The sequence below is a fragment of the Orycteropus afer genome, unplaced genomic scaffold (genome assembly GCF_000298275.1).
Source record: "Orycteropus afer afer isolate SDZICR_OR568_19922 unplaced genomic scaffold, OryAfe1.0 scaffold00048, whole genome shotgun sequence".
Taxonomy (NCBI): Eukaryota; Metazoa; Chordata; class Mammalia; order Tubulidentata; family Orycteropodidae; genus Orycteropus; species Orycteropus afer.
The window spans coordinates 8,155,167-8,181,589 of NW_006921635.1; the positions used below are offsets into that span (position 1 = coordinate 8,155,167).

Sequence of the window (26,423 nt, forward strand, 5' to 3'; positions counted from 1 at the left end):
GGCAATGTCAAGATCACCCATTAATTCAACTGTATGTGGAATCCCATTGCTCTCTATAGACCCACAGGCTCCCCCAGCACCCCGTGGACATGCTCAGTTGAGAGGTCAGGCTTATCAGACACCAGCAGGGTTCCTGAGTACCCCACCTCACTCTGGGCATCCCTCCGAGGGTCGGAGCCCTGGGACAGCTTCTCCCTGGCTTGGCCTCCATCCCCTCACATTCTGATCCACGTGAATGAGTGCAGTGAATGACGCCATTGTCACCAAGTCTGGGTTGTAAAACATTACAAGGGAATATTGAAATCCATAGCGAAACTGCATCCTTAGCCTGCTGCTCGCTAACGAACGCCCTGAGAACATTTTCAACCACAGCAGACTGAATTGGCCTTTTCACAAGAGCAGGTGGCAGGGGTGCTGGTGGGTTGGAGTTTTTTTGCTTTTTTTTCCCTTGGTGATGCTTACCAATATCCAGCAGCCTTTTTCAAACCACTAAGGCAGCATATTGGGGCAAGGTTAAAACCAAAAAAAAAAAAAAAAACTCACTGCCATCGAGTCAATTCTGACTCATAGCGACCTCCTTCAGGTTTCTGAGGTGGTAAATCTTTACGGAAGTAGATTGCCCAGTCTTCCTTCTGTGGAGTGGCTGGTGGGTTTGAACTGCCAGCCTTCTGCTTAGCAGTCAAGTGCCTTAGTACTACATCACCAGAATGTAACAGGGCAAGGTTGTTGTTTGTTGTTGTTGTTACATGCCGTCGAGTCGGACCTGACTTGTAGCGACCCCTCCTTGGGTTTCTGAGGCTGTATCACTACAGAAGTAGATTGCCCAGCCTTCCTTCCGAGGAGTGGCTGGTGGGTTTGAACTGCCAGCCTTCTGGTTAGCAGTCAAGTGCCTTAGGCACTATGCTACCAGAGCTAAAATCCCCATTCTCACAGAGCAAATCCCTCCTCTCCTAGTACTTTAATCTGTGATTACAATTAAAAAGGGATACACTCCCCGCTCCCCACTCCCTCAAAAGCTTTCTGATTTATTAACTTTCTAATATGCTGAGGAAGTTATTCCATTCCAATGTGCAGGGATTGGGGAGGGCACGCCCCAGGTGGGATTCGGTCCAGGACAATGATAAATAATCGCTCGCTCCTTCATGGCTACAAAGTGCTTACAACACTACTCAGCTCACACCACAGCAGCAAGCTGGGGAGGGGCACAGGGAACGCTGTGTGTCCTATCTCTGGTGAGAACACAAGGGCACCAAGAGGTGACTTCAGTTTCCCACCACTGATTCAGCCGGGTCCGTATGATTTGAGAGACACCAAGAATGACTTCGAATGAACTCCGTGGCAGTGGGTTTGGCTTTTTGGTTAAGAAACGCAGAGCTCCTCCCTCTCTGGCCCTGAGCCCCCATCATTTGTGCTGACTTTGGTTTGAGGCCAAGGGCCCTTTTGTTAAACCACTTGTTGCAGCCAACCCTGAGCACCATGGATCAAACCGGTCCTGCACCGTCCCCACGATCGGCTGTGGATGCGGTCATTGTGCCCTGAGGATTTTCAGTGGCTGGTTTTCAAAAGTAGGTCTCAACACACGCCCTGGAGAGAACAATCATGGGAGAAGGAAGGGCTGCTTATGCACAGGGAGACAGCTCAGGGTGCAGAAGAGTATGAAGGGATGGACACTGGGAGGAGGTAACTATGGGGAGGAAGTGGGAGGGAAGCTGCTGCATTGTAAATTTTGGTCAATGACATGAGACAAAGTATATGTGAACTGCTGTATGAAAAGTGAATTTACTCTGTAAATCTTCACCCAAATCCTAATAAAAAAATAAATAAAAAAGTAGGTCTCAAGGCCTTTCTTCCTAGTCTGTCTTTGTCTGGAAGCTCTGCTGATTTCAGCCATCAGAGCAACACGCAAACCTCCACTGGCAGATGGGTGAGGGCTATACAAGAGGTGCATTGGCCAGGAATTGAACTTGGATCTCCTGCGTGGAAGGCAAGAATTCTACCATTGAACTACCAACAAGCAGGTCTCAGGTTGGCTGTAACTGAGGAACTTTAAAAGCTACTGATGTGTGTGCTCACCCCACACCACTCCCATGAGAGTCCGATGGCAGTGTTCTGGTTGCTGCCTACACATTAGAAGCTTGAAAAGCTCCCCAGAAGGACGAGGCCTTACACAAAAGAGCACACACTGTAGGATTTCATTTACATAAGATTCTATAATAGACATAACTAATCTATGGTAGAAAATGTCAGAACATGGATCACCTCTGATGAGGAGGAGATGAGGCAGGGATTAACTGGGAAAGGGCATGAAGGAGTTTTCTGGGGTGATGGAAACGTTCCCTATTTTGATAGTGACTTGAGTTTCTTGTGGTGTAATGCCTAAGGCATTTGACTGCTAACCAGAAAGCTGGTGGTTCACACCTATCAGCCACTTCTCGGAAGGCAGGCTGGGCAATCTACTTCCCTAGAGATACTGCCTCGGAAACCCAAGGAGGGGTCGCTATGAGTCAGGTCCGACTCGATGGCAGTGAGTTAGTCGAGTTTCATGGGTAAATGCACTTGTTAAAAAGAAAACAGCGCACTTAATATCTGTGTACTTCGCTGCATGTCACTTTTACCTAAAATAACAAATCATAAACAAATACTGATTTTTGGTTAATGATATGCTTGGTAGAGTGTTCAGGAGGTGAAATGTACTCATCTCTGCAACTTATTTTGAAATGCAATGCATCCAAAAAAATAAGTTGGATGGATGGATCGGGGGGGGTGAATGGATGGATGGATGGATGGACGGATGGACGGATGGGTAGAGGAATGGATAGATGTGTAATAGAGAAAATATGTAACAAAGTATTAATTGCAGAATCTAAGCAGTGGGTATATGGATTTCCTTCAAGTTTTCTGTCTTCAAATTTCATAATAAAAATATAGAGGGTATTTCTCTAGAGAATTCTAATGTGTAGCCAAAGCTGGGCATTAAGTAAACAGTTGTCTTTTTTATGCAAATAGCTCAGAATAGGGGCTCTATTTGCAGAAAATAAGGCCATACACTCACACACGTGCTCCTCATCATCATCTAGGGCCACAGGATTATCCACACGTGACCACGAGACACCTCCATCCAAATCACCTAAGACTTGTAAACATGCAGTTCCTGACCACTCCCTTAGAACCTCTGAGGGTGAGACCCCCAAATTTGCCTTTTTAACAAGCTTCCCCAGGTAACCATGATATCTACCCAAACACTGAGTATTCTGATCAAAGTTGGATGAGTGAGTGGTTTGCTCACAGGCCTGTCCCTGAAGAGTAGGTGCCAAGGGAATAGGTGGGGGAAGGATGGGGGAGGGCAGTGTTGCAGGTGAGTGGGAAAGGCGGGAGGCAGTTCTGAGCATCCGTGTCTTTGCAGACGTCTGTGATCCAAGATGGAAGGAAGGGGTCCTTCACGCAAGCCTCTGCTCACAACGTCACTATTGCTGGCCCAGCCTTCCGCACCCAACCCCCTCGTGTTTTACATGCACAGACTCCCATGGAGGAGACCATGTGGCCAGCCAGAATAACAGCCATCAGTGGGAGGTTCATACCATCTCCAGAACATTGTCTTAGACATCAACTCTCATTAATCGGACATTCTAACTACCTTTACCCGTGAGCATGGAAATACAACAGCCCGCAGTTTGGAAAAATGATCATTTGCAGTTATGAGCTGAACATGATTTTAAAATCAGAAAGGAAGGGAGAGAGAAGGGGGCGAGGGTCCAGCTGAAGGATTTTAACCTGCTCACAGCTTAAGAGAAACTCTGGTGGCACATTGCCTAAGTGCTTGGCTGCCAAGTGAAAGGTTGGCAGTTCAAACCACCAGCAGTGGCTCCATGGGATAAAAGATCTGGCAATGTTTTCCCATGAAAATCAAGGCTTAGGAAACCCTATGGAGCAGTCTTACTCCATCCTACAGGGTCGCTATGTGTTAGAATTGACTTGACAACACCTATCAACAATGATTATGACCAGGGTCCACAAATCCCTTGAAATGATTGGAATTTTTTTTTTTTCATATTTATATATCGTGTGCTTTTCAGAGGTCAGAGTCCCTTAGTTTCTTTGGATTTTCAAAGGAGGTCTTGGGACCAGATCAAGAAGCCGTGCCATAGAGGAACCAGGAACAGTTGTGTACAGGCGTGCATGGAGGTGAGTGAGAATGGTCAGTTTCTGATGTGGAAATGCAGAGATGTCCAGGCACTGGGACTGAGTGACAGGTGGGGCTTGGTTTGGCTGGGAAGTCCTGGGCCCTAGACTACCTCATCCACTCTTTGGCTGAGTGGCTCAAAATCAAGGCCAGCAAGGTATCAGGGTACCACTTCTCCCTCAATGCATCAGAAGCCCACTAAAGAGGGCATGCAGGCTGCCCCAGTCCCTCCATAAAGAACTCTGAAGCCATCCCAGTTCCCTGGGTGAGATACAGCCACCGTAAGCTAGCCCCCAGTATGCTCCATAAATTCTGCTGGTGGCCCTGCTGGTGGCCCAAGGACCAGCCACTGCTCACTGTCACTCAGCGTGCAGGGAAGGAAGAATTACCAAGAAACACTTCGCCACTCCTTGCTGGAATTCTGGGTGTATCTGTTTTTACAAGCCAAGCGGCCACCGTGTGATATAAAGGGGGCTTCCATCCACCCTACAGAAACCAAGTTTGCAGCCAGACCTCTGTCCTTTAACTAGCCATGTGACTCTGGACAAACCAACCTGGCTACTGGGTTCACAAGGGCAGGGGCTGGGTCTCAACACCTAATAGCAACCAGACATCACTCGGGCCAGACACTGTGCTAAGAGCCTCCCAACATGGAGCTTACTTTTCACTTTTACTGTGATTGGAGTGAAAGTGTATAGAATAGATTGCTTTTCCACTCAACTGCTCACACATTGTTCTGTTTTGCAGTTTTAAGACGTATCTGCACACTTTTTGGCACTCCTTCTATCAAGAGGAGGAGCCCTTGTTCTCCCTCAACCTGGGCCCAGCAATCTACTTTGGCAAATCAGCCAGTGAAATCCCTGTGGATTAAAACAATCCGATCCACCACCAATCACGGGGAGGGTGCAGGACCGGGTGGCGCTTTGTTCCATTGCGCATGGGGCTGTCATGAGTCCAAGGTCTACTGGCTGGCAGCTAACCACACGAGATTGTTTTAAACAGCAGTGATGCTCCCAACCCTCTTTTATGGGTCCTTTTCCAAATCTCTGACATTTGCATGTTACCTCGAGGTGTTCATCAAATCTTCACACCAGCTGAACCTTCAGTTACTTATTTTCCCTTCAATTACCTTCCTTTCCTCTTTCTTACCTTCTCTCTTCCCTTCCATCCTTCCTTTGAACTTAGTCTCTCCCTAAGCATGCCATGGATGAAACCACAGCTCTAATGTGCCTGTGTGTACCATGTAAAATCATCTCATTTGTCCCCAGTGCAGTAGTACTAAAATTTGGGGAACACTCGTTTGGGGAATAAGATTGTTTCTAAGCCATCCACTAACCTTTTTAAATAATCCCGGCACATATTTTCATCAGTCTGCTAACCACCAAGAAAACCAAACCCACTGCCATCAAGTTGATTCCAACCCATGGCAACTCCCATGTTACAGAGTAGAACCACTCCAGAGGGTTTTCTCGGCTGCAATCTTTACGGAAGCAGACCAATGGGCCTTTCTTCCATGGGGCAACTGGGTGGGTTTGAACCACTGACCTTTAGATTAGCAATCAAACACAGACAGTTTCTGTCACTAGAGAGAGAATTTTCAAATTATGTGATTTGATTTTCTTCTTTGTGCTTTTCTAGAACTCTTTCCATTTTATGATAAAGGGCCAATTGCTTTTAGAACTAGAAACCATCAATGAGTATTGGAAAATAACTAAAACACTGCCTGTATTTTCTAAATGTGGAGAGTGGGGAGAAGAGAGTTTGTAGGGAGGGGTGCAGCAGACCTTCGCCAGCTAATCCATATAATTGATCCATGGGTTACTCACATGGGATAAGGGTGAGTTAATGTTTAGCCCTCCATAACCCCACCCTCCTCTCCTCCTTCCAATTGCTGGAATCAGAGGCAATCTCACACACACACACACACACACACACGGCTTTTCTCCCTAAGCCAGCTGTCACCGGTTGTGTGTAGGACAGGTAACAGGGTTACAAGACTGACAGTGAGTCTGCCATTTGGGCCTGGCTGTTATCACAGCAGACCCGTGAGAGTCATGGTCCTCACTTGTCAGTACCTACTACAACCTAGGGGCTGGGGACATAGTCCAGAAGATTCTGAAAAGGACAACACTGGGAGTAACAGGGAGTCTTCCTCCAAATCCAGTAAAGTGTATTGCACACGTACTAGGAACCAAGCTCTCCTCAGACACCTCCCTCAGGGAATTCTCCAAACAACCCTAGAACAGGGAGGGCTTTCTGATGCCCCTCTACAGACAGGGATACTGAGTATCCAGGGGGGAAGTCACTTGACCAAGGTCATATGCTGATAAACAGCAGAGCGAGGGTGGAAACCCAGCTTGTCTGACTCCACAGCCTTCCATCTGAGCCACTCAGCTTCACTTCAACTACTGCCCAGAGGCCATTTCTAGAACTGAGCTGATGACCTTGTCCACTCTGCCAACATAACCAGTGGCTAAGTCCAGGGCTCCAGTTCCCTACTGCAACTCCTAACATGGCCACAAAGACAGAAGAGGCTCTTACTCTGGAAGTTGGGGTCCAACATGTCAATTACTGAGCATCTATAGAGGAGTCCCTTCAGGTAGCACAAATGGTTAAGGATTCAACTAGTAGCTGAAAGGTTGGTGTTTCAAACCCAGAGAAGCCTCAGAAGACAGGCTTGGTGATCTACTTCCAAACGGGCATGGCCTTGGAAACCCTCCGGGGCAGTTCCGCTCTGGCACACAGAGGGTCGTGATGAGTCACAATAGCTAAAGGGCAGTTGACAATCACACTGGTGACCAGCCACCCTTTCCCTCCCTCCACCTGTATATCCCTTGTCTTTCTTGTTGATCTGCCTGGCTCTCCCTTTCCATGTTCTCCAGAAAGGGTAAAGGAAGAGATCCTAAAGACTTCTCTTTATTTTGAAACACAAAACTCACCCAAAAGGAGCCCTGAGTGAATGGGCCTCGAACCGACCAGCTGCTTCAAGGAGAAAGATGCTTTTGTAAAGATGTTCACCTTTGGAAACCCTATGGGACAGTCATATTCTGTCCTCTAGGGACTCTAGGAGCTGGAATCGACTCCATGGCAAAGGGTTTGGAATTTTTTTGGTCTAAACCCACCAAAAGGGGGATAAAAAAGGAGGGAGGAGACAAAGATGCATTTTTAATTCTATTACCAGCTGCTAAGTTGATTCTGGAAGCTCATCAAGAGGCAGAGAGAATCTGTTTGACGAAACTGGCAACGCTTTCATGATCCTTTCCAATCAAACCCAATTCCCATCACGTACCTTTGCTACAGTCCCTTCTATTCATCATATCAGCAGCTGTGACCACAGGATATGTCAAAATACCAAGGAGTTTTTAGCACCCACTTCCAGTCTCCCAGTGCATGGTGTTGAGTCTGTCTGTATTTCACTCCCAGGAAATCAAGACATTCACTTCTTTTTCATTTACCAAGATCGGTTGCCAAAAACAAAACCATTCACCAGTTGTGACTGATGCAGAGAAAGAGAGGAGACTGAGGGAGCTTCGTGAAGGCAAAGGAAGGGGAAGTGGTAGCTTTTGTTCCCTAGGCAAATGGAGACCACCATCTGACCTTGCACCTTCTCATCCCTAGATGATACATTCTTCACGCTATCTGGCAGGACAAGCCCCAGGTGAGGAAGATCAGGTAGATAACAAGGCCTTGGGCTCTGGGACCTGGCAGTCTACAGGCAGGAAGGCTGGTGGAGGCAGGCACTGCACTGTTACTGGTTCACTTGGGCCTATTTGAAAGGGACATGGGGATGGGAAGGACCCCTGGTGGCATAACAGTTAAGCACTTGGCTGCTAACCAAAAGGTTGGGAGTTCAAACCCATCCAATGGGAGAAAGATCTAGTTGTCTGCTCCCATAAAGATTACAGCTTAGAAAATGCTATGGGGCAGTTCTACTGTCACATGGGGGGTGCTAGGAGTTGAAACTGACTCAACGACACTCGATAACAATGTTTTAGGCACTGCACCACATGCTTCATATGCATCCCCTCATTTGATCCTGGCAAGAGCCACACTTCATTGCAATGGTTAAATTTAGAGTTGAGAAAATTGAGACTCAGAGAAATTCATCAACTTGCCCCAGATCACACAGCCAAGAAGAGGTAAAGCTGAACTTTGAACCCAGGTCAGCCCTGCTCTAAAGCCCTGGCGGCTGGCTTCTCTCCGAGCACAGGGCGTGCTGTGGAGGCACAGCTGGGCAGCCACGTTCCTACCTCTGCATTCTTGACATTCTGTGCAGCTCCATGTCATCGCTGCCCCGGAATCCTTTGGCGAAGGGATTATTCTCGATCTTTAACTGGGTGATCTGAAGGAAAGAGAGAACACGGGTTTTCACCCAACTGCTACAAGATCCTGGGACATGCACTCCTAGTAAGTGTTACAGAAACTCAGCCTCCGGCAACACAGAGACACAGGAAGCCACTCACATCAACGGGACCCAGCACTTCACTGGAACACTGGTTTGCTACACGTCCCCGTGAGACTACTTTTCAAAGGGAAAAAAACCTGGATTCGCTTTGCCCATTCATTGGATCCATGCACTCGACATCATTCCAGCCATTTTCATGTTGTTTTTTTTGCCCCAATCCTGGAATGTTGTGTTCCAAACACAACTGAGGCCTCAACAACCAATCCCCACCTCCTTTGTGCATGGTGATGTGGTGGTTTCCTGTCCGAAGTGTGGTAATCTCCATTCAAAAGGGTCGGTCTAGCCACGTGTTTCCAGAGAAAACACATCCTGGCTATTGCTTCCACGCCCCTACCGCGCCTCATAGCTCATTTCACAGTTCTGAAGATAGTTTTTCAGCTCAGGTGGAAAATCCCACTGCTGTTGAGTCAATTCCAACTCACAGCACCCCTAGAGGGCAAAGTAAAACCGCCCCAGAGGGTTCCAAGGTACTAAGTCTTTGGAGGCAGACTGCCTGCCTCATCTTTCTCCCTCGGAGCGGCTGCTGGGTTCCAACTGCTGACCTCTTGGTTAGCAGTCAAGTGCTTTGACCACTGTGTCACCAGGGCTCCCTCAGGTGGTCTTCCGGTCAGCCATGTTAAATGAAATTTTTGTATACCGAATCACTTTGGAGACAGAGAGACAACATGACTCACTCTTTAAACATTTGAGACTCACCTTTCCAATCATGGTCCTACCCATCTAGCATCCGTGAGCTGGTTTGAGGAGCATTTCTATTCAAATCGAGGTACTTTTTAGTTAAATCAATCACCCCAAAATATTGCAGCACTTCTCTATATGATGAACTAGAACCACTTGCCACTCACTAAAAAAAGTATCATATTTTCAAATATTGACATTTTTGACCTTTCAGATACATTAAATTTTCTCTACTGGTATCTGGAGAAAGCTCTATGCTTGACATGTGCTTCTCTTCATGGTAAAAAGGAGATTAGACACTTTCAGGAAGGTATTTAATGCAAGGCATCCCTGACTGTTGCTCACCGCTAACGGAAAGGTTGGAAGTTCGAGTCCATGCAGGTGTCCCTCGGAAGAAAGGGCTGGCTATCTACTTTCAAAAGATCAGGCACTGAAAGCTCTGTGAGGCACTGTTCTACTCTCACTCACATGGTTTCCAAGAGTCAGAGTCGACTTGATGGCAACTGCTCTCAGTGCTGAGCTAAGACTATCTCCTGGAGAAGGACCTTATGCTTGGTGAAGTCGAGGGTCAGTGGAAAAAGGGGAGACCTTCAACCACAAGGACTGACACAATGGCTGCACCAATGGGCTCAAGTATAGAAACAATGGCGAGGATGGCGCAAGGCCGGGCAGTGTTTCATTCTGTTGTAGAACCAATTCAACGGCACCTGACGACAACAACAGCAAGACTGTCTCCTGGCAGAAGAACAGAAAGATCATTGAGAAACGACCAACTGTCTCTTGCGATTCTATCCTCTATTCAAGCACCCCCACCCCCAAATCATCTCAGTGCCACCAGCAACACAATCTTTGGCTTTGGAGAACTGTGCTAAGGCACTTAATGCATAAGCCTTATAAATGTGCCCGTTGGTGTGGGAAGGCATTCTGGCATCGAACTCTGTTCCCTGGAGGAGATAGCCTATAAGGTTTGCTTCTCACCCCCAGATTCTATACCGAAAGTAAAATTACTCTGTATGTAGATGTGTGTACATCACAAGAAAAATATATGTATAATTAACTTTCTTAAAAAACATGTGTGGGTATTTTTGTATACATATTGCTTCTTTTGGTTCATTTACTTGACTGGACTCAGTCCTGCAGGTTTGAGTCTGTCTGGATGCTTCAGAGTGAATAGAAAAGTCTTTAAAAACAGTCTTAATCATGTTAATACGAATGGAACTCTGGGATCCAGTTCTATTTTAGAATCTAAGAAACCATCTTCTAATGGAAACTGCCTTCCCCATTACGATTTGTCACAATAAGATACTACCCAAATAATCACAGATCTTTTTCTTTTAAATGAAAAAAAAAGTAAAAATTAGATCGTTTTAAAAGGAGTAGATGTCACTTGTCCATAAAGAGAGAAATGAAGTCCTGATACGTGCCACAATGTGGATGAAGGGGAAAACTTTGTGTTGAATAAAGAAGTCAGTCACAGAAGGATACATATTGTCTGATGCCACGCATGTGAAATAAGCAACCGTAGAGAGACCAAAGCTAATTAATGGTTAACAGGGGTGGGTGGAAGGGGGAAACATTGACCAGGGGCACCAAACTTCTGTTAATGGCAGAAGAGTAACTGGAGAAAAGGACAGTGAGGGTGGCCGCACAACAGAATAAGCAAAATCAACAGCAGAGAACCTGGCATGTAAAAGTTGTTGAGTTGAGAAATGTTTTGTTACATATTTTTACCACCATGAGAGAAACAATAAAAGGGTGGGAGCCCTCCCTCCCTGCCTCCACCAGAGTCACTGCAGCCGGTCCCCAGAAACATCGAGGAGGACGAGGGTGAGCCATGAGGCTGAATTAGCAGCTTGTTCCTGGTGTCACTGTCCCACCGAAAGCTCCCGACAGAAAACTGCCCCGAGGAAAAAACAAAAAGAGGCCACGTTTTGACGGATGTTGACGGATGTTGTTTTTATCAGCAAAAACCATTTGCTCAAGCCCACTGCCTGTGCCTCAAACAGGTTTTCTATTCTTACTTCTTGAGCTTATCACTGTGGCTTCTAAAACTAGGATCACATACGATAAGCACAGTTTGCTATACACACACTTGTTGTTGTTGTTGTTACGTGCCCTCGACTCATAGCAACCTCTCCTTGGATTTCTGAGGTGGTATCACTACAGAAGTAGATTGCCCAACCTTCCTTCTGAGGAGTGGCTGGTGGGTTTGAACCGCCAGCCTTCTGGTTAGCAGTCAAGTGCCTTAGGCACTATGCTACCAGAGCTCCCTTAGCTATGTTGTTCTTCCAAATCTCTTACGGGGTAGAGTGTGTATATATGTTTCTAATTAAAAAACCACTTGTTAATGAGTTGACCCAGACTCACGGCGACCTCGTGTGTCAGAGGGGAGCTGTGCCCCATAGGGTTTTCACTGGCTGATTTTTCATTAGATTGCCAGGCCTTTCTTCCAACGCACCTATGGATGGACTCACATCTCCAACCTTTTGTTTACCAGCTGAACACATTAGCCATATGCAACACACAGGGACTCCATATATGCCTACAGGCTATAGGACCCACTCTTGGGAAATGTTAACATACAAGTTTATCTGCAGGTGAGCAGTGTGGGTCATGTTTTGTATACAGCCAATCACATATGAAAACCCTGTTGACCAAATCCCCTTCCTCATATGTGCAGGTTAGCTCACAAGTACACAAAATGACACAGTTGGGTGCTGAAGGTCTACCACGGGGTCCCACTGGAAGTCACTCTACTTGCCACACAAACGTACTCCCCCCAGATCACCATAAAACCGGATATCCGGGAGTGGGGAGGGGGAGCTAGGAATGGGGAAAAAACATATATAAATACCAGTTCCAACTGGTGAGACAGAGGTTGTAAAACTTAATGAGAATAATTGTTGTGAATTCTTGCTTTTGGGGGGGAAAAAAACCTCTCATGAGAGCCAAAAATCTTAATTATTTCTCTCTATTAGGGTTCATTTCCTGGTCCCAAGCAGCAAGCTCATACCTCATAAATACAGACTCCTTCCACAATGATTTAAGCAGGAGGAAAATGCCTTTTAATGGCAATGTCAGCTAATACGAGGGATAGCCATGCTCACATACACAGCCATTGTTACAGAGCAGGGAAACACGCTACCCACGTGACCCTTTTTTAACACCTAAATATTTCTAGGGCTTTCGAAGGGAACTGCTGACAACCGCAGCGAAAACCTCACAAAAACGTGTTTCACAGAGCAAACGTCGCTGGGGAAGATTCGAGTTTTTAAATATCTTTTTCAAGCTGTCAACCATCTGGGGAAATAACTCCCAAATCCAGCTCAGGATCACAGCTGGGCTGAGGAAATATGTCACATCGTTAGGAGTCCTATGGTATACGGGCTGGTGACTACAGGGTAAGAAATGAAGGCTGCCACATACCTGCCTCCACCTGGTACCTGCATCCAAATGAAGAAAGATAACCCTGAAGGCATTGAGCCCTTTGACCAAAAACTGTTGGCTTGTATTTTCCCAAACTGTCCTGGATAATATATCCCATCCACTGCTTCGCTTTCCCCCGTCATCTGTCCACAGTGTGAGGCTAGACACATGGAGTCCTCGAACCAACGTGCTGGGCTGGGAATGAGTTAGCTAAACCCCTACGACTGGTACTCATAGCTGTGTCAACCTCAGTAACAAGACTGTATTTAAAATCTGAAAATAGTCAGGGACTTCCATTTGGTTAACGGAGAGGCTTCTAGTGTCTGTGTTTTCGATGGAACTGCCCTGTTAATACGCGGATCACTAACTAGTCAATCCCAGGGAATTGGCTCAAAGGCTTGGTGCCTACTCTGTGACAGGCACAGCCTGACACACTTTCTATGAACCTTCCCATTTAATGCTAACAACGCCCCTGTGAGGTGGGTTCTATCATTATCCCCATTTCACAGATGGGGAAACTGAGTTCAGTCATTTGTCCAAAGCCAAATGGGTTTGGACCCAGCCAATCTGCCTTTCAGAGTCATACTCCTTTCTCTGTGTTCTGGTGGGTTAGAGCTTGGCTGGCTTCGACACATGAAGTCATGAGTCTAAACACCAGACCAGGTGGGACAATAAAGTAAGGAGACTGAGCCCACAAATCACATATAACCCTGGCCACTTATTTCAGTCACACATCATATATCCACGACGGGAATGTTTGCAGGGCTCTGGACTTGACTGCTTTGGACTTGCTCTTGACAAAGGGGAAAAGGTGCCTTTTGGTACTCTACAAATAAGAAGTGGGGTAAACGCCATTTGGGGTGAGTGACAGACAGTTGTCTCCCATGTCTCCCCTCTTCTGGGTTTCAGGCTGGCTGAAAAGACCTTTATGAACACCCCAGCTGGGCTCCCTGACCCAACCAAGAAAAAAAAATACTCACAATTTCTGTGCATAAACCCTTTATGTGGTCCTCAAATCCACATACACCCAAAGGCATATTTGGAGATGCAGATTCTTAGACTGCACGCTGAAACATACAATCCCCTATGTCTTCTTGACACGCACGTCGACTGTATGAAGCAGGCATTTGCTCATGCAGTTATCACTAAATACATGTTTTTTAAATAGACATTTTTAAATAGAGATTTTTGCAGGTGATCATAAGAAGCCCTGATGGTGCAGTGGTTAAAGCCCTCAGAGGCTAACTGAAAGCTCAATGGTTCAAACCCACCAACTGCTCCATGAGAGGAAGAAGTGGCAGTCAGCTTCCATAAAGATCTACAGCCTTGTAAACCCTATGCAGCAGTGCTATGCTGTCCTCCAGGATTGGTATGGACTGGAATTGACTCAGTGGTAGTGGTTTTGGCTTGGTTTGGTTTGTTGTGGGTAGGGCTATGATCACGAGCAACTGCGATGACAGTTTGACAGGTAAATACATGTCCGATTTATCCAATTGCATACTTCAAACATGGCATAAGTTATTGTGTGCAATCAAATCAATTTGGACTCATAGTGATCCCATATGACAGAGCTGAACTCCTCCACAGGGTTTCCTAAGCTGTAATCTTTATGGGAATAGATTGCCAGGTCTTCACTCCCACAGAGTAGCTAATGGGTTTGAACCACCAACCTTTTGGTTAGCAGTCAAGTGCTTAACCATTGCACCACCAGAGCACCTTCAAATACGTGCAGTTTATTTCATTTCAATTATACCTCAATCAGGAGCTCTGGTGGTGTACTACCTAAGGCATTTGACTGCTCACCAGAAGACTGGCAGTTCAAACCCACCAACCACTCTTCAGAAGGAAGACTGGGCAATCTACTTCCGTGGAGATACGGCCTCGGAAACCCAAGGAGGGGTCGCTATGAGTCGGAGTCACCTGGATGGCAGTGAGTTTGCTTTTATACCTGAATAAATCTGTGGAGCCAGGGAGGGAAGAAGGAAGAGGAAGGGAAGTAGGAGGGAGTGCGGAAACAGAGGGAAAGAGAGGGAGGAAGGGAGAAAGAGAGGGAAAGAAAAGAAGGGAGGCAAGGAAGGGAGGGAGAAGGAGAAGGAGAGAGAGGAAGGGATAAAGAAACAGGGGAGAGTGAGATGGAGAGAGAAGAAAGACAACATGCCTGAGAGTGTGCTCCCTGGGACCTACCCACCCAAATGGCCCCCATCTAAGGCCACAGCTGCATAAAGCTCAGCCATTTCCCCTGAAGGACCTGAGCACCCACGAGTTTCTTGGCAGCTTATGTTCCAATTTCCACCCCTTCCTGTCCTTCCTGTGTGAACCCAGGCTTCCTCAGGAGAAAAGAAAGAAAGAATGGGATCTGATATATTTTTGGCCCCTCCGTTGGGTCTGGGAGCCTCCAAACATATTTATATGGGGAACTGCGCTCCCTTCTTACAATTTTGCCCATCTTTTTCCTGTGACCGCCACCACAAATTTAAGCATAGATTTACAGCAGCCGCAGGGTAACAGGTTTTAAGCAGCCAGTCTCAAATTGGCCTGGAATATTTTTGCAACTTGCGAGACGTTTAACCTTGGCTTTCTTTACTCAACAAGTGGAAGGAACTCAGAAAAATCCTCCTTCCCCTTTTGAAAGGAATCACGAAGAAGATCAACCAGGAAACAGGAGCCTGAATGACACTGTAAACCAACTAGACTTAACAGACACACATAGAACACTCCACCCCAAAACAGCACAATATGCATTCTACACGAATGCACGTGGATCATTCACCAGAAGAGACCACATTTTAGGTCACAAAGAAAGTCCTGATATATTTAGAAAGATTAAAATCATGCAAAGCATTTTCTCTGACCACAACAGAGTGAAGCTAGAAATCAATAACAGAAAAAGAAAAAACCTGGAAAATAGACAAGCATGTGGAAATTAAACAATGTACTATTAAATTACCAATGGGTCTAGGAAGAAATCAAAAGACAAATCACAAATTTCTGAGTCAGATGAAAATGAAAGCATACCAAAACTTAGGGGATGCAGTGAAGGCAGTGCTCAGGGGGAAAGTTATAGCAATAATTGCCCACATAAAAAAGAAGAAAGATCCCAATTAACAGCCTAACTCAACAATGCCAGGAACTAGAAAGAGAAGAGCAAACTATGCCTACATCTACCAGAAGATATAACAAAGTTCAGAAAAGAAATAAATAAAATCAAAAACAGAAAAAGAATAAAGACAGCAAATACAACCAGAGGTTGGTTCTTTGAAAAGATCAATAAAGTTGACAAACCTTTAGCTAGACCGACAAAGAAAAGATGCAACTAACCAAAACAAAAAAATGAAAGAGGAGGCATTACAACTGACCCAACAGAAATAAAAGAGAATTATGATCGATCACTATGAATAACTGTATGGCAATAAACTGGATAGCGCAGATGAAATGGACAAATTCTTAGAAGCACACAACCTATCCAAACAGACTCAAGAAGAAATAGAAAAATCTCAACAGACTCATAATAACTGAAGAGATCAAATTAATGATCAAAAACCTCCCAACAAAACAAAGTTCTGGAAAAGATGTCAAGTTCTGGAAAAGATGGCTTCCTAGGGGAATTCTAACATTCAGAAAAGAATTGACACTAACACTGTTGAAACTCTTCCAAAAGGTAAGAGAAGGAAGGAATACACCCTAATCTATTCCATGACACAAACATAATCCTGATACTCAAACCAGACAAAGACACCACAAGAAAAGAAAACAATAGGCCAATATCTCTTATTAATATAGACGTGAAAGTCCTCAACAATATACTAGTAAACTGAATCCAACAGCATAGTAAGAGTCCTACACCATGACAAAGTGAAATTTCTTCCAGGAATGCAGGGATGGTTCAACACTGGACAATCCATCAATGTAACAGAACAAAGGCAAAGAACCACATGATCATGTCTATGGATACAAAAAAAAGTATTCGATAAAACCTAAGAACTTTGTTGATGAAAACTCTAAATAAAGACTGGAACACAAGGGAAATTTCTCAGTGTGACTCAGGGAATGTATGAAAAGCCAACAGCCAACACTATACTTAACGGAGAAAACCTGAAAGCTTTCTCCTTCAAATCAGGAACTAGACAAGGGTGCCTGCTCTCACCACTTCTATTCAATATTGTACTAGAAGTCCTAGCCAGAGCAGTAAGACAAGAAAAAGAAATCAAAGATATCTAGATATGAAAAAAGAAGTAAAATGATCTCTATTCATGGATAATATGATCCTGTTTATGGAAATCCCAAAGAGGCCACATGAGAACTTCTAGAGCTAATAGAGAAATTTAGCAAAGTTGCAAAGTACAAGATCAACAAACAAAAATCAGTTGGGTTCCTACATACCAGCAATGAGAAATCTGAAAGGGAAATTAGAGAAACAGTTTAAGAAAGCAAAATACCTAAGAATAATCTGACCAGGGACTTGAAGGACTTATACAATGAAAACGATAAAGCATTCTCTGCTGAATGAGATTAAAGAAGACTTAAATAAACAGAAAGATGTTCCATGTCCACGGACTGGAATACCTAATATTGTTAAGTTGTCAATACTACCCAAAAGGATCTATAGGTTTAATGCAATCCTGATCAAAACTCCAACAGCCTTTTTCACAGAAATAAAAAAACCAATCCTCAACTTTCTATGGAGTGGCAATGGAGATATTCAAATAACCACCAGACACATGAAAAGATGTTCAGTGTCATTAGCCATCAAGAAAACAAACAAACAAGTCCACTGCCATCAAGTTGAGTCCGACTTATAGCAACGCTATAGGACAGAGCAGAACTGTGTCATAGAGTTCCCAAGGCTGTAAACCTTTGTGGAAACAGATTGCCACATATTTCTCCCATACAGTAGCTAGTGGCTTCAAAACACCAACTTTTTGGTTGGTAGCTGAGTACTTTAACAACTGTACCACCAGGGCTCTTTCCTTAGCTGTCAGAGAGATACAAATCAAAACCACAATGAGACACCATTTCACTCCCAGTAGAATAGGGAGCTCTGGTAGCATAGTGGCTAAGACACTTGACTGTTAACCAGAAGGCTGGCGGTTCAAACCCACCAGCCACTCCTTGGAAGGAAGATGAGGCAATCTACTTCCATAGTGATACTGCCTCGGAAACCCAAGGAGGGGTCGCTATGAGTCAGGTCTGACTCGACGGCACATAACAACAACAACAGAATAGCTCTGATTAAAGAACAAAAACACAAAATAATAAATGTTGGCAAGGATGTGGGGAAACTGAAACACTTATCCATCATTGGTGGGAATATAACATGGTACAGTTGTTGTAGAAAACAATGTAGTGGTTCCTCAGAAAAACTAAAAACAGACCTACCATGTGGCCGATCGATTCCACTCGTAGGTATATACTCAAAAGATTTGAAAGCAGAACTTCAAAAAGAGACTTGTCCACTAATGTTCATTATAGCACTATTCACAACAGCCAAAAGGTAGAAGCCACCTAAATGCCCAACAACAGGTGAAAGGTAAACAACATGTGGTCCATACACACAAGGAAATACTACTCAGCCAGTAGGAGCAATGAGGTGGACAGGTGCTACAGTATGGATGAAGCTTGAATACACTACCGTGCATGAAATAAGTCGATCACAAAAGGATAAACATGATATGACTTCACTTACACTAAAAGACAAGAAAAGGTAAATGCACGAACATCAAAGTTTACTAGCAGTTACAAGGGGCAGGAGGGAAAGGGGAAAGGGTTAACGGTGATGGAAAAATCGCACTGATCAAAGGTACGGTTGCTAATTCTTGAAATTGCTATCAGTGAGTTGTACACCTGTAAAAAGTTGAATTGGCAAAAAATTGTGTGATAGTTATAACAACATCTTTGGGGGAAAAAAAGAGTAGCTTCTGAGGCTGTTTATGAACAAATAAATACCTCATGGGATTTGGTTCCTTGGTTTGGAGGTTTAGGGTCATGGTTTCATAAGACATCCCAATAGATTGGCCTCATAACATGTGTTAGTGCCTCTGTTCTACCTTCTAGTTTCACTGCATAGTGCCTAAGATCTTAAAAGCTCGCAATAGGCCATCCAACGCACAATAATTGGTCTCTATTCACCTGGAGCAATAGAGGAAGGAGGAAAGTAAGGACTAGGAGGAGGGAATGGGATGTGTGGCTAACAGCCTCCATGAATAGCTGCCTCCTTTGCCATGAGACCAGAAGAACTGGATGGTGCCCAGCCACCATTACTGAACATTTTCATCGATGGTTCTATAGAAGAATCCTGAACAAAAGGGAGAGAATGCAGAACAGAATTGCAAATTCTCGTGGACACCAGACTTTCTGGAGTCTTGGAGGCTGGATGAGCTCCTAGATCCCTGAGACCATCTTGAAACCTTAAACCAAAAATATCCCCTGAAGTCCAGCTTAACTAGTAAAACGTTCTGCCTGGGACATTATGCTCATCTAATAATGATCTCTATGGGATCAAATTGTCAACTACTTACGAGATTACATAGGAGCCTTAGAGGGCAGTGATTGTCTGTGAAATGGGGGAGGAACAACTCAGAAAGGGAGGGTGGGAACGGTTGCACAACTCAAAGAATATAATCAATGTCCCTGAACTGTACATGTAGAAACTGTGGGATTGGTATATGTTCTGCTGTGTATGTTCTCAACACCAACAAAATACAATAAAATTAGGGGGGAAATAAAAAGGAATTGCATTTGAGGAGTGGGTCTTTTTCTGGAAGGAAGCACATTCAAGACCTGGGTCCCCACAGGCCAATAGGCCGCGTGGCTCAGAAAGGTCCATCCAGCATGGCTCAGCCTGGTCACTAACCCCAAATTTGGAGATTACCCACACACTTGCAAACAGTCGTAGGGCCTTGTCTGCCACCAGTCTGCACTGCATTGACCTCCGTGGGGGACAAGCAGCTTTGGGGTGCTATGCCTGCCTCTTCCCCTTCCCTAGTCTTTCCTGCCTGGCTCTCCCCTGCCCTCACCTTGCAGGTGGAGCTTTGAGCTGTGGAGGACACCCCCAGTGCACACATTCTTCTCTGCAAGTTGCCCACGTGACCTGTGCTCCTGACCCCTTAGGAGCCCCTTCCTCTCCCCTCCCACTACCATCTAACCCCAAATCACCGCTTACTACTTCTAAGCAGTCTTCAACCCCACAGAGCCAGCACCCGCCCGCCCTTTCTAGATGCCAGTTCACTTCATAACAAGGCTTAGGAATTATTCCGTGACACCCCCTCCCCGGTAAAAATGAATCCACACGCACCCAGGTTTCTAAAGGCAGAGGTGAACCATGACAAGGCAAGACTAGCCCTTTCTCCTGCTGGAAAAAGAAAAGAGAAGCCCTCAACCTGCAGTGTGGGGGCACTCCTGCTGCAATGCATTGTCTTTTCAATGTCCAAATCAGGGCCTGAATTTTGAACAGCATGGGGTCTGACATTTCCACAATCCATCCAGCACCACCCACCTGGGTACCACCTCTCTGGAATGACGTTTGCAGGCCCCAGCTAAGTCACAGGACTCCTGCCACGGGAACTTCTCTTCTCTGCACCATGCCATGGTTTCCAGGGGCTTGTTTAAGTCCTGGGGGACAGTGCTGTAGGCTGCTCCCTTTCTAGGCTTTGTTTTACAATGCAAACCTTGCTTTAGTAAGTGGTCTGGGCTCAGTAATAACTGAACAGAGCCCTAAGGGTGAAACGGTTAAAAACTCACCTCTGTATTTGAACCCACCCAGCATCTCCTCAGGAGAGTGACCTGGTCAGCTGCTTCCATAAAGATTTCAGGCTAGAGGACCTACTGTGTGGCATGGGGTCGCTCTGAATAGGAATTGGCTCAATGGCTCCCAACAACAAGTGAACCTACTGGTGAAGTGTAGGGAAAGCCCAACACAAGATTTCTGGCACCTCTGCCACCTGCTCCATGTGAGCTGAGATGCATCCATGAGGAAGGGAGTAGAGCGTAGAGGGGAGAAGGAGACTGAGCCCCAACAGAAAAAGGGGGACCCACCAGGATGGTCACCAGGTCCACTCTCCCCACCCCACCCAAGGACATGGAGTTATGCAATAAACTGACCTTTTTTTTTTTTTTTTTTTTTCACTCACTGTTTCCTGAGTGCAACAAAATTCATTGCATTCGGGTGTGAGGGCATCTGTGGTTGGACTAGTTTGTTTTCTGACCGTGGAGCGTGTGTGTGTGTGTGTGTGTGTGTGCGCGCGCGCGCGCGCACGCCCGTGCACGCGCATGCACGTGTGCAAGACTGGCATGCCAAATCCATGAGTATAGTACAAAGGGTTGCAGTCCTGCCATTAAAACCTCAAGGTTTAGGCAGACACCCCAGTGCAAACACATGCAAATGAGCAGGTCAGCCACAGGCACTGGGTCCCCGGGGTCCAGCTTACCTTGTGGTTCTGGTAGGAAGTCACCGCTATAAACGCTGTCTCAGGAAAGACGTGGGTGCAGAACGCCGTGTTCTTGGAGCCGAATCCATTATTTTCATCCGCTTTCACGATGTGCAGTCTGGGCTGGTATTTGTGCATGGAATTTAGAATAATCTACAGAGAACAGCAGAAAAGAACATGAGATTGTCAGAAACGCAAAACCTGCTGTCCAGTCCCCAAATCAGCTTCGTTATAGGCTTTCGTAAAGAGTCAGGTTTTTTTTTTTCCCCCTTCTCTTTTGTTTTGAAAAGGGGCCAGTGATTTCATTAAAAAGAAACATTTCACAAATGACAATTTCCAACCAAAAAAGCCAAGGTAATATTCCAGGAATCTACCCAAGGCACACACGGCAGTAAATCAGGATTCTTAATAAAGTTTGCTTAATAAATTAACTCCCTGCATACGGCACTTCCCGCCCCGACGGGAGGAAAAGGAGTCTTTAGAGGAACGAGACTCCGGGAAAACTGGCCTTGGCCGACAATTTTGGAATGGAAAGAAACAAATAAATAAACATACAAACGAGCCCCCAAAACTCTAAAGGCTACAGAGAAAGGGATCTGGCAGATACAGAGCCGGGCTAACAACAAACCCGTGGGTTTCCTGCCCAGCCTTTCCTGGGGCTCCAAGTGTTGGAACTGACTTGGAATCTTCACCCTTTGTTTAGGGGAGGTGCAGAGAGTCCATGGGGACAGAGGATGTAGGTGTGGGGTGGGCAGAGGACTCAGAGCAGTCGCTGAGGTCTCTAGAGATGGGGAGAGAGAGGTGGGGAGCTGACACTCGCTCATACCCCCACCATCAAGCGAAGGGCTGGTGGCCCTCAACTGAGGCTTCTTTTATCCACGTTATCAACATTTCAGGACCTTTCGCTGGAATAACTCGGGGCTGACACTAGCCAGAATTGCTGCCTCTGGTTTGGGGGGAGGAGCTTTTTCCTTCTCATTTCTTCAGGGGTGCTTCCAGGGAAAGTGGCATCCTAACGGCTGTAGGTGGGCTGCGGTTACACTCACTATTGTTTATATTAACAATAACCACCCAGGGTGGTGCAAACCTCACGGTACTGGCTACTAGCTGAAAGGCTGGAAGTTCGAATGCACGCAGAGTCGCCCAGAAAACAGGCCTGGCAATCTGATTCCAAAAGGGCACAGCCTTGAAAACGCTATGAGGCAGTTTTACTGTGCACACCTGGGATCACCATGAACCCACACTGACCACCAACCAGCCAACAACCAGTACGATTTTCCTAGGGAGCTCCACGCCCCACATCTTTGCTGGAATTAGGTCTATTCCTAGGAGATGAGCATCTATGCTGATAAAACTGTTTGTTGTTCTAAAGACTCTTCTGGCCCTTAACGCTAATATTAATCCAGACATCCCGACACATACACACAATGGGCCAATAGCCACGTTCACCAGCCTGGAAATCCCGCCTGCTTTTTCCCCAGGACCCCAAAATGGACCCGTGGAGGTCTCTTTGATCATTTGCAGTGATGACCCAGGGGCAGAATTCTTGGGTCGACCCTCAGGACGGGCCGGGGAGGGGGAGGGGAGCTGCCTCCGGGCCGGGGGAGGGGCGACAAGCTCGCGGGCCCCGGCTCGGGACCCCGGGCTGCGCGCTCTAATCTCCGGCCGCCTGGGCCGGCCGCCTCCCTGGCCGATAGGGACGCCGGCCGGGGCGGCGTGGCGACAGAGAGACGCAGCGGGGCCCCGCGGGCCGCCGCAGCCCCCGGCGGGCGCGGCCATCGCCCGGGCTTAGCCAAATTGCTTTGACGGCCAGGGACGACGTGGAGACCTCAGCGCGAGGGCAATCTAACGGCTCCTAACTCCCTGAAGGCGGATCCGAGGGAAGAATCCGAGGTCTGGGGCGGGAATGTGTGGCGGCTGGGAAGGCAGCTCAGCTCCGAGCACCTGGCCCCCTGCTCCGGGCGTGGAAAGGCCTGGAAGTTGCAGGAGTGGAGGCTCCCCAAATAGGGCAGGGCTGGGAGGAGAAGCGCCTGAGCCAGGTGCCTCCAGGAAGCAGCCCAGTGCGATCCCAAAGGCACACCCAGAGCAGCGGCAGCCGAGGGACAGCAGGGAGCGAAATAGGGCTGGGGGGCAGTCCCACTTCCTTGCAGTCGATGCCCCAAAAGCCCCAGCATTCCTGGAAAATGCACGTGAGGCCCTTCTAAAACATGCCCAGTCTGTCCCACGACTTACATCAAAGTGTGGGTTCAATACCGGCAGGTACCCCTGCAGCCACCGGTCAGCCAGCGCCCGCGCGACCTGGGCCTTAATTCTGCAGGGCGAGTGGGACCTGGCCAGCAATTTAGCTTCAACAGGAAAGAGGAGGAGTATTTTCTCAGGTGCACCCTTTCTGCACTTCCTGCCCGTGTGCGGTAGCACACACAAACAGAATGGGCTCTCTCCTAAGCCACCGGCAGCAGTTCCGGCTTGAGGTGCCTGGGCTGGGCCACATCGTCCTTGCCCTCGCCCCAGGCGCCATGGATGGGCTCCAGGCTTCAGCCCTGAGGTCCTGCTGGAGCAGATGCCTTATCTGCCCTTCCCAGACCGTCCTGCCCATGGGTCACATCCACTGCCACCCCACCCTCTCCTGTCCCCAGCGTGGGGACCATGTCTCTCTCCTCCGTTGCTTCTCTGAAGAAAGCCAGCCTGGTGCGACAGAGAACCACTTTCGGAGGCAGATTTAGTCTCGAATCCCTGTTCCCACCTACAAGGCCATGTGACCTTGGGCAAGTCCTCTTCCGCGGGACTTCCAACTCCCATTTACCAGAGCTGAGTACTTCTGGCCCCCTTCTAGACTGCTGTGAGGAGCAAGGCCCAAGAGGAACAAGCCTACGTGTACGGGGGCACATCAGCCTAAGGGGTCTTAGATAATGACTTCTAGGAGACAGTGGTCTGTCCTGACAACATTCAAGAAAGTGATTTAGGAACATTTTCCAAAACCCACACCAGCTACTTGCTGTTGAAGAGCCAGCCAATGATTCATTAACATTTGGGGCAAAGGAGGCAACATAGGAGAGATGGGATCCTGAAACCTACACATGCTCTCCCCTGTGGCGGGGGGCTGTGCACTTATCCTCACACACACCCCAAGGTGCACACAGCTCCCGGGAGCATCTCTCGAGGCCAATGCAGACCGAGGTATAGAGCCCTGGTCCAGGTTTGCCTACTCTGGGCTTGCTGGTGGGATGGGGGAGGCTGGAAGGTGGAGCAAATGGTACCCAGCTACAGGGGGGCACCGGGAGCAGAGCCCTCTCCATGTGGGTTGGTGTAAAGAGAGGAAAGTTGGGGTCTCCCTCAAGGCTGGAACATCCCTATAATAAGGCAGGGCTTAGAAGCGCACAGAGAAGACAGGGCTCTCTGGTCTGTGTGGAGTCTGTGCGGACCATCCATTGGGCTAGAGGGTCGTGTTTTCTGCAGGACTGAAAACAGCCCTCCACCTCCATCCCAAATGGGGATGGACACAGACCTCAGGTTCCCAGGCCTATGTCGCTCCACAGGCAGAGAGTCAGCACAGTGGCAGCAGGGACGCAGGGTGAGCCTCAGACCAGAAGGAGCAGATGTCCTACCTCCAGCCACCAGAGGAAGAGAGCTGGAGAGTGTCAGACAGTGGGTCACAGGGAGGGGGCTGCCGAGGGACTGCCGTCCGAGTGGGAAAGAAGTGGAGACAGGGAGGAAGTAGTAAGAAGACAAAATAAGGGAAGGGACGCTGAATATGAAAGTGAGAGAAATAAGAAAGACAGAATTGATGGGGAAGGAGAGGAAGGCTAGACCTAGAAGGCAGAGAAAGAGAGAGCAAGAGAAAAAGAGACGGGAGCGGGGAGCTCAAGGAACAAAGAGGCAAAGCAAAGCCGGAGGTGAAGGGAGAGCCAGAGAGAAGGCGCGGAGCCAGACCTGGGCAGGGCGAGCGTGGTACTTACGTGTCCAAACGGGTCCAGGTGGTTGTTGGTGAGCTTGAGCTTCTGGAAGGAGACAAGCTGCCGCATCCAATGTGCCCCGGTGGCCGGCGAGTCTGGGTGCACGTAGAGGCGGCCAGGCATGGCGGGCTCCGCTTTGCCAGTCACAGACCTAGACCAAGGAGAGGTGTGACCCGCCAGGCAGCAGGACCCAGAGCACACCGTGGGGCAGCCAGGGATGATCCGAAACGGGCTGACCAAAGGGTCTCACTTGGGCTAGTGCCTTGGGCAATCCCAGGGTCCCCAGAGCTCCCAATGGCAGGGGGCCAGGCAGCAAGGCCCTGGCACTTTTTTCCTTCCACCTAACTCTTCTCCCAATGCCACGGGCTCCTTAGGGCCTTACAGCCTCCTGCTGCTTAGAAACAATCAGCAGGTCCTGGAAGCCTGGACGTACAAAAAGTCTCGGAAAACTCTTGTAGGACTTTCAAAGGGGACTTCAGCTCCCTTGGCAGCCACAAGAGCAGTCTAACGGAGGAATAGGCCTCTCCTCTCTTGCCTGTTTAATTCAAATTCCACGTGCGATTTTGCAATTTCATAAAAAAGCGTCTTCAAAGCAGGTAACTCATAAAAAATAACTATAAATGGTTTTATGTCCCCAGAAATAGCTCCAGCACTTGGTAACAATACCCTTTTTAAAAACTCAACAACTTGTGGGGGCAACAATATATGTGAGCAACTCCTGTGCTCTGAGCCTCAGTTTTCTCATCTATGAAATGGACATGAATGGTTGCTATTTCTCCATCTCAGGCTTGTTGAAAGGATGTACGGGAAGGCTTGCAGAAGCCTCCAGCACAGAGTAGGAGCTGTTTATTGGCTCCATGGAACGGGCAGTTTGGTTTCCACTTTGCTCCCTGCCCTTCCCACTTGCCTCTGGGGCCTACCATTTATTATCCGCAAACTTGTATCTGTGGTCATCTGCCGGAACAATGTCCATGAGGAGAATGTACTTTGTTTTGGGGTTAAGGCCAGTCACCTTCACTTTGTAACTAGGAAACATCCGCCTAGCAAAGGGGGGGGAGGGAAGGAGAGAAGGAGAGAGAGGCGGAGAGAGATCAATTATGTTAATGCCAATACTCTGACAGGTTTGTCCACAAATTTTAATGAAAGAGGAGATTCCCAGCGTAACATGGCAGACAACCTGGTCCCCGCTCCGCTCTCGCCAAGATCCATCCCGGGTTTCCCTTGAAGTTACAGGAAGGAAGGAGGCTGTCGTGTGAGAAAGGAGGTAGCAGGGGAAAGAAAGAAGGAGCCGAGCAGCG

General features: G+C 47.3%; 1 protein-coding gene across 1 annotated transcript in view; it reads right to left on the reverse strand.

Moving 5' to 3' along the window:
- Positions 1–26,423, reverse strand: part of TBX5 (T-box transcription factor 5) — a 48,644-nt gene that overhangs the window by 18,323 nt on the left and 3,898 nt on the right. The window contains exons 3-6 of the mRNA XM_007938193.2: positions 26,046–26,165; positions 25,129–25,276; positions 21,173–21,325; positions 8,431–8,522 (exon numbers count right to left, since the gene is read on the reverse strand). Of these exons, the coding sequence (XP_007936384.1) occupies positions 8,431–8,522; positions 21,173–21,325; positions 25,129–25,276; positions 26,046–26,165 (513 nt within the window). The remainder of the gene's footprint in view (positions 1–8,430; positions 8,523–21,172; positions 21,326–25,128; positions 25,277–26,045; positions 26,166–26,423) is intronic.